This window comes from Hypomesus transpacificus, chromosome 1, assembly GCF_021917145.1.
Source record: "Hypomesus transpacificus isolate Combined female chromosome 1, fHypTra1, whole genome shotgun sequence".
In the NCBI taxonomy this organism is placed as follows: Eukaryota; Metazoa; Chordata; class Actinopteri; order Osmeriformes; family Osmeridae; genus Hypomesus; species Hypomesus transpacificus.
Genome location: NC_061060.1, coordinates 96260 through 105176, shown reverse-complemented (window position 1 = coordinate 105176; position 8917 = coordinate 96260). Strand labels below are relative to the sequence as shown.

At 41.1% G+C, this 8917-nt stretch overlaps 1 protein-coding gene across 1 annotated transcript; it reads right to left on the bottom strand.

The window, feature by feature from the left end:
* Window positions 1-2085: 2085 nt before the first annotated feature.
* LOC124466868 (putative fibroblast growth factor 1) lies at window positions 2086-4138 on the bottom strand. Its single transcript, XM_047018803.1, is given in 3 exon segments — window positions 2086-2288; window positions 3984-4009; window positions 4011-4138. Coding segments are annotated over 3 exon segments (357 nt in total).
* Between the last annotated feature and the right edge of the window lie 4779 nt (window positions 4139-8917).

The following is an 8917-nucleotide window of genomic DNA, read 5'->3' as shown; positions in this document are numbered from 1 at the left end:
ATTGTCATCACTCAGATTGCTGGTAAAAGGAACCGCAGGTTTAACGACGTGGAGTGGTGTTTGAAGAAAAAGTGGCTTACGGTTAGCATACAAAAGAAGGCACCTGTCTCTTCAAGTGAGCCCTCAGCCTTGGTGAGTGAAAACATATTTAATCATCTTGCCTTTGTGGTGCTGGTCCGTGCATTGTAGCAGTTCTGCTAACGTTGTAAACAGTAATGGCCGAGGCGCAGGGGAGGGTTGCTTTATACACAGCAAAATTTGGGTTGGCCCCACCAAATCTTACTCCAAGGTTTTTTTTTTTGTTGGCAGCCCTGGCTTTGTGGTGGCCAGTGGTGTTGAGCTCATTGCTGTTCGCGTATGGCCCTGTAAGCAGGGGCGTAACTATAGGGGGTGCAGCAGGTGCGGCTGCACCTGGGCCAGTGGGGTGTCGGGGCCCGCACCAGGGCCCAAAGACATACACGGGTCACTCAACGGGTGTATGTCTCCAAGTACCGTCGCTGGACGGGCCCTCCCTCAGTACAGTTCTGTACTCCCTCTCGGATATGCTTATGTTCAAATACGCGTTGTCAATCATTTAACGGTAGTGTCAAATGCTATTTATACACCTAAAAAGGCAAACTTATCTCAGTCATGGTAGTTATTATTTTTTGGGCAAAAGTAGCAATTTATACCAAAATCATATGCTTATCCTACTTAAGAAACTATCAAAAAACTATTCAATGAAATGAATAAGTTCTTATTTTCTTTGGTATTTTTGTGATTAGCATGATTGCTGGGTACTATGTATGTTGTTGTCCAATGTCAAGTCTCTATTTTATCATGTGACGATATAATACGCTATAGATACACCAATTCGAAGGTCACGACAACGCAGTTCATTGAGCACAGCACAACTGAACGTATAGCAATGCCATTTAAGCATAAAAGTGGAAGAAGGAAAAGGCAAGAGAAAAAAGAACAAGATGAGAAGGCGGCAAAGCTGCCGAAATTAGATTATTTTATAACTAGACCATCAACTAGTCGCCAGCCCACGAAGTCCGCCCACGGACGACCCCGGTACGGACGACCCCCCTGCTAGCAGCAGTGCAGAAGTTCAGCTGGGATCAGTATTGCTGCCCTCAGACAGGTAACCTACGGCTATTGTGATAGATATACATTTCAAGCCCAGTTATAGCCTACATACATTATGGTCGGGGAGGATAACTAGGATACAAGTTTGGTAAATAGTGGTCACTACTAGGTGGATAGCAAATTATTATGTTAAGCTAGCCAATAGCCTAGCAGGGTGCTAGGGAGGCTATTCCTAGGAGAGGCAGGGGAGCCCAATGTAACAAAGTGTTTCCTCATTTATTCCAATGTGAAACAAAATTATTTTTGCAGTCACTAAGGGGGGGGGGGGGCGTCATAATATCTAGCACCTGACAAAACACTAAAATGGTGTTCATGAGAAAACTGCACTTTAAAGATGATTGGGTTGAATCTGACCCTGTACAATGCACCATTTAAATCCATATGGATAATACGTACAGCTAGGGTGACCAGACATCCTCTTTTACCTGGACATGTCCTCTTTTCGAGACCAAAAAAACGCGTCCGGCAGGGATTCCAAAATTGCCTCGTCGGATATTTCTTGTTCCCTGGGATCTTTCACAAACTATTACGCCCTTACAAGTTTTGGAAAGGGTATCTCCCTTACGTTCCACCTTCTTGCGCAAGCTCTGACTGTAGAGAGAACTGTCATTTTGATTACAAACTCAAATCTGGTCACCCTAGTACAGCTAAACTCACAAATCCTGTTCTGAATTATCACAAATCTTTACAAAAGTGTTTTTATATAGTAGTTAATTCCTGCTTTTTTGCCCATGGTGGTTAAATACTTTTGAAGGAATTTGTGACGTATGAGTGCCAGTACTGACGTATCACAGGCAGGAGGTGAGGATAGTAATTCGCTGTGTTCATGTATCATGTCTAGCGTTTGGGAAGTCCCCAAAATGAGACAGGGAGTAGGTAGGACCAGGTGTGTACATTATGGTCAACAACATCCTCCTCCCCTATAAACGTCAGTGGTCTGCTCTGAGCATCTCTTCACTCGCCTGTGTTCTCCAGCCTCCTCGGCAGGAAGTAGGTGGCTTTCTGTCCAACGTGGGTTCTGTGACCCAGTTTGGGTTTGCCGTTCTTCTTCAGACCGACGTACCATCCCTTGTCCTGGTTGGTCAGGGATCGGTAGGTGTTTTGATGGTTCTCCTCCAGGTTCTCCAGGAAGTAACAGTCCTCTGTCACAGTTAGGGCTGCAACAAAGAATTATTTTGATAATCGAATAATCTAACGATTATTAGATAGATTAGTCGACTAATAATATATATTTTTTCATTAATTGATCAGAAAGCTTTGAACGATTATTCAGCTTTTGCAATTCGTTAAAACATTGAGTTATAGTTATTGTAACAAATAAATAAAACCAAGAAATCACTTCAGCTTTTGAAAAAAATATATGTATTGCACTTTGAGCCAACTGAACAGGCTATTACATCTCTTTTTGTCTAATTGTGACCAACCTAAATAAAAAATGCTCTCTAAGCATTGTTTCAATCATGTTGCTCTAAATTATATAAAAGATAAAGACAAAAGTAAGTCAGTTGTAATACAGACAAAAAAAGTAGGAATGTAAACAAATCTCTTGTAAGACAACAGGGTTCTGTTCAATGAAAAACTGTGAGTAACAGTATAATTTCTGGACTGGCTTTTTGTTTGGCTCATTACAATGGTCGTATACACTGAACTGTCTAACTGCTGTCTGTGGACATGTTGCTACGGTGTTAGTATCCATGAAATACTGCGTAATTCGTTATTATCAACTGGTGTAGCTAACTAGCCATCCAGCTTGAGCACACTCACCTCCTGCCGTTTCCATCTCCTCTCGTGCGGGGATGCTTTCGTTTTAAATGTTCATGCATACACGTTGTGCTACCCTGGAAAACAATTTCCGCCTTGCACACATTACATATTACAGTATTTTTAGTTGGATCTTTGGTGAAACCTTCCCACACAATACTTTTTCAGGCCTGTTTACAACCTAAAATGTTTACCGCTGTTTTTATTCTATTGGATATCATACGGGAGCCTGCATTAGTCTAGCGCTACAGCGCCGCACTGGTCAAATCACGTTATTGCAGGCACTTAAAATAGGTCTTATGAGATCAAACGATTTGTCGACCACAGAAATACTTGTAGACAATTTTTTATTGTCGACGTTGTCAATAACGTCGATTAATCATTGCAGCCCTAGTCACAGTGGGCTTGGACAGAAAGAGAGAAACACTGGTGAAGGGCTGGGAACTCAACGAAGGACTGACAGTTAAAATCTAAATTCACTGGTTAGAAACTGTTAGTAAATATGTAACTATAAAGGCAGTAATCTCTGTATTTCTGTCTGTGTCTCGATAATCTCGAGAACCGGACACTGTACGTTCAACTTGGTTACATTTACTCCTGCATCCAACATGTTGACCATGAACTGATTGTTTGTTTACAATCCAATCTACCCAGACCTTGGGCCTGTTCATTAAAGGCTGCTCAAAAAAGCTAGACTTAAAGTCTTAAACCAGACTTGAATAAGTTGAATTAGTCAAGCTGGGCATTAAGCGGTTCCACAAAGTCCAATTTCAGCTCAAGCAGTCCTACTAATTCAAGTCAGATTTAAGTAGTCAAGCTAATTGAAGTCGCTTTGGATAAAAGCGTCTGCTAAATGCTTAAATGTAAATTGCGCGTGCTTATACTGCTGAACGACAATGATTGTTTACTGAACTTACACTATCCTTTCAACAAGCTTTTTATTTGGGAATATTAAGCCATGCTTTATAAATATACCTTGTAACCTTTTATACGCTTCCAATGTTAAGCCTCAAAATTTTAATATTAAGCTACCCACCAGATGCGGTGTATGAATTTTCACCAAACAAACATGTAAATTACAGACTTCTTACTGTGGATGTCACCATTGTCTCTCTGTCACTGTCCCATCGGGAAGAATTTGAAGATGATGTCCGCAATACAGGCGAGTCAGGTTTGTGTAATCCTGCAGGTCTATCCCCTGCCTCTCTTGCCCGCCTGGCAGTACTTTTAATTCTCCATCCGTCATCTTGGCCAAGTGAGGACGTTATCTAAAGAGCGTGCTATGGACTGTCCGACCTAAATGATGGGTCCAGTAACTATGGCCTTTATAGTTACCCGAACAAGCAACAGTAGTGTCAAACAATCTGAATCAGGCTTGGCAAAGCAGTGACCCTTGAACAAAGAATCAGCCCCCCCCCCCCCCCCCCCCCCCCCTCTTATAGAATATAGAGCTGGAATGTACAAGACAAGTCATGTAAACACATTGTTGCATGGCCTACCACAAACATGATACCAGCCAACTCTTCGATCTTTCATCCATTTACTTGGAAAACATTTTTTATACATGATTTTAAAGTTCAGAACTGGAGAGGAACGCATCCCCACACAGGGAATTAGAACCTGTGACCTCATGATCTAAGGTCAGATGCAGTCATACCATAGTGTGCAATGACTATTTAATCAAAGCAATTCAGCCCCCTCCACTATACAAGAATCATCCAGCAATTAATGATGACACTCACAGCAACAGAGATGCGCCTTTATTTTTATTTATTTTAGTGGCTTCTAGCTCACTGCTGGGTTTGAGTTCATATATCAGCATACATCAACTGACAATTAGTTTGTTTTGAAAAGTACCACACAACAAAAGACAACCTGTTTAACATTTAATCAGATAAAGGGAAAAGATCAACCAGATTCACTCTACAGGGAGAAATTATACAGGTGGATATAGAAAACTATTATTTTGGGACAAGTACGCCACATTTTCTTTACATTGGGGTTATATGTACACACAACAAGAATTTGAAAGCAAAAAAAAAGATTTAAAGAAAGCATATCAGTAACACTTGATATTGATTTTTCTCAAAAGTTAATGTTTGCATATGTTTTATACAAAATAGAATTTTAAACAATATTTGGGGTAGTGCAAATTTTCAGGTTGTGATTACTTTCACAAGCAGTGTGTGAAAAGAAGAAGCCGACTCCTATCAAATTCACAGTATTACACATTTTGACCAAAGCAATATGGGGCTAAAATACAAAAAACTATATATGAAACCAAAGTACTGTACATTTGTCTGGCTAAAGGCTGCTAATTCTAGATTGAAATATGCTGAACTTGTCAAAGCTTTGGTCACCTTGGAGTTCGAGCACCAGAAGCTTCCGAGGACTGGTTTACTGACGTACAGGTAAACGTTTCCTGAAAATCTGTCCTGCAGAAGTACTAAGAATGTCCACTAAACTGAGTGTGGAAAAGGTATGAAAAGTCTAGTGTAAAAAGGACAGATCACTGAAGTCTAATCTTCTGTTAGTCTATTGCATATTATGAAGGCCTTGCCTAAGATGTAGCAGCTTTCATCCACAGAGGAAAGCAAGATGAGACAAGGAGTACACACCTGCAGGGGGTTGAGAAGTGTGACGCACTGGATGTGAAAGTAAACTATAAGTAAACCTGGGGAGCCTTGAGGGATCATTAGCTAATAAAGTTGAAATATAATAAAAAAATGTACACACAAGCATCCGTTCTGGGGAAGGGGGGGGAACGACACACAAACCAACACTTACCCAATCTGCTAAGCACTTCCTGTCAAAAAAACAAAACCAACAAGTAAACAATGTTGAAAATTAAAGAGTGTGTTTTTGGTTCATTCCATGTACCGGTGTACATAGATGACCACCTGCTCCACATACACCTGCTCCATCACACCCCACCTGAGCATGTCTTGAGCACGGCTGGATAGCTTTGACTGATGTTGGCTTTGTGTGTTACACAGAAACATGACACCTGTGCTTTTCCACCATGCACCAATAGACCAACCAAGACAGCAAACAAGAGATAAACATAACTATTTTAATTTGATTAAAGTAGAATCACACTGCAGCTTTCCTAAAATATTTTTCTAATCTACATCATTATTGTCCTCCAGTTTCTCCAGACTAAGTATGTCATCATGATATCGGAGAAGTGTCTATGAAACCATTCTAATAAAGGGCAACAAGCCCCTCTGGATTCATAATATTTCTGATATCTGGGTGAGTCTGTGCTTCACAACACAAACAATACAAGGTTAAAATTCAACTATAGGTAAAAGCTAAAAGACTAGGGAACTGTTCTAATTACATCAAAGACACACTAGAAAAAAGCTAGGTGCAGTGTGATAATACCAACGGAGTAAATATGACAATTTATTAATTTCTCTTCTGTGCTCACTAAATTAATTCATAACTCATTCTCACAAAGGGCATTACTAATGGTCCAAAGCACTGTACATATCCAGAACTTGACTTCATGAACCGAATAAAGTCTCTGATTGGGGATGCGTTCTTGGTTTCTGTTGATAAACACTGACATCTGTTCAGATTTCCCAAACTTAAAAACAGAGGAAATAAAAGATTTGGCACTGCGTGATTCCAAGAGAGTGGAGAGGATAATGGTAGCAACAAGATGATATGGGTTGAGATAATAGGTACTACTAAGAAAGGGGTTTCTTAACATGGCCACACACGTGTACACACACACACACGAGTACACGTACACACAGCAGGAGGAAAACTGAGGGGTTAATATCACAATGCCTTTCATTCAGATGCACCAGAGATGTTTAAATATGTATGGGTCTGAAGACATTTTGTTGTTGTTGCATACTTAAAAACTTTTTTGTTGATGACAACTCCCTTACTGGTGTGCCTCCTGGTGGTCAGTGTAGACACTACAGGACGGAATGCCCTCTCATCAAAACCATGGCAACCAGTTTTGTTTTTATGCCCAGGTCTCGTTTACCTATTTCTGATTGGCTAACGCAACTACCTAACTAACTATCACATTCCAGCAGTAGCATGATGGGAAAACAAGAAAACCACAAACATGGAGTTAAGGGATCAGTCACACGACTAAAACATCCCCCACCTCCCATGCAGTTTAAATTCAAACCTAGTAATGTATATCAGAGAATGTCTAGTATGGGGAGAACTGCCACTCTCTGGACATTTCCGGGTTCTGAACTGGTTGCAGTTCCACTCTAGTTACATATAAGGGCACTAACGAGCGAGTGCAGAATGAATGGAGGTCTATGGAACTATACCCCTCAAAATCCACTTTTCTCAGGATATCATTTGTGTCTAGTAATTTGAATTCAAAAAGGGAGGCAAAAAAATACTGTCTGTAACATAACACCTGTCTGTTCTAAAAAGCCTTTTAAAATGTCAATGACGTCATACACATCGTACGACCAGAGATACTGCTTTACGGCAAGCTCTGGTCACTTTTCTCTCTCAAGGCATTGACAACACAGCTGAAAGGTTAGGCTTTGCCTGTCAATACACATGCTAGAAAGAGTTTTGGCTTGCTAATGTTGTTGCTAATAGTGCTGTCCGTTTAACGCGTTATTAACTGCGCTTTTATCGCACGATTAACGTTCTTTTTGGCCTAGCAAACGTTGTAGTTTTTTTCCACATGCTGTTGGAACAACTACTGACAATAGAAAAACTTCAACAACACACTGGATATAGCTAGACCGGAAACAAAACAAACAGGCAAACCGCACACACTTGTTTGGGCTTGCGAGCCGGCTAAAGAGTAGTTAGGCTAGCGTTAAGTTGAGTGGATGGCGAGCGCAAGACACCAAAATGGATGCCAACCAGATTCTGAATGGAAAGTTTACTTTTAAAAAGTTACCAAATGTTTCCATTGACAAGACCAAAGTGATCTGTGTGTTTTGTCGTTGTGATCTGAGCTATCATCGCAGCACGTCCAGTCTGAAATACCACTTGATGGCCAAGCACACAGCTGATGCGAATTCTCCGCCCCCTCGTCAAAGCCAGGCAATTGAAATGTTGTTTAAAAAGTAAACATTTGCACCAAGCAATCCGATCCACTTTTCCATGTTGATAAGAGCATTAAAATGAGAAAAAATAATTGGACATAAAGAAATCAAGGGACATTTAGAATAGATAAATTTGCGATTAATTGCGTGAGTTAACTTTGACATGAATGCGATTAATCGCAATATTTAATATTTTAATCGTTTGACAGCACTAGTTGCTAATGCTCTGACATTCTGATTCTGCTTCGGATGCCATCAAGCGGGATGTCTGGTTAGTGAAGGACTGACTACGACCAATCAGCAGAATGCTAGTGTATTATGAGCAACAACGACTCATCCTGTAAGAAATCGAAATTACATAAGTACTCGTTCATTCAACTTTCGACCTATAATCCATGTTGAACATGCAAAAACTACAATCAAATCTGAGATTTCTCAACGACAATCAGGCGAAAGAGACAAATCTAGCCATTTAACTCCATAGACACCCAATCAGCATGCACTCGCTTGCGATCACCCCCAGTGGAACTCTAGTGCAACCAAATTCGGTACAATGGGGCATAATAGGGAGTGGACAGGCTCTCCTTAAACAGGCTCTGATGTATATAGCAGTGTTCCCCAACCGGGTTGCCGCGTCACCCTGGGGTGCCATCTGATGAGAGCAGGGGTGCCGTGTAAAAGTAGAAGACTGGCCATCGGGAGCATTCCCGGTGGGCTGAGACACTTTGGGGCCGGAGGGCCGCTTGCATTATGATTTTTTTTACTACTAATAAAATGTCGGCAGAAGATTGAGCGACACGGTTGGCCGGCCTCCCTTTCCCCAATGCCGGTTGGTCTATTCCAAATGAAAGTCTGTGCAGCCCTATCCCGCCGCCTTTGTCTCGCTTACACACGACAGTGACACTGAGATCGAAAGCTAGCTAGTAGAGACTATATAATGATCGAAAACCAGGGGGCTGAAAAATAAGAGACAAAAATAC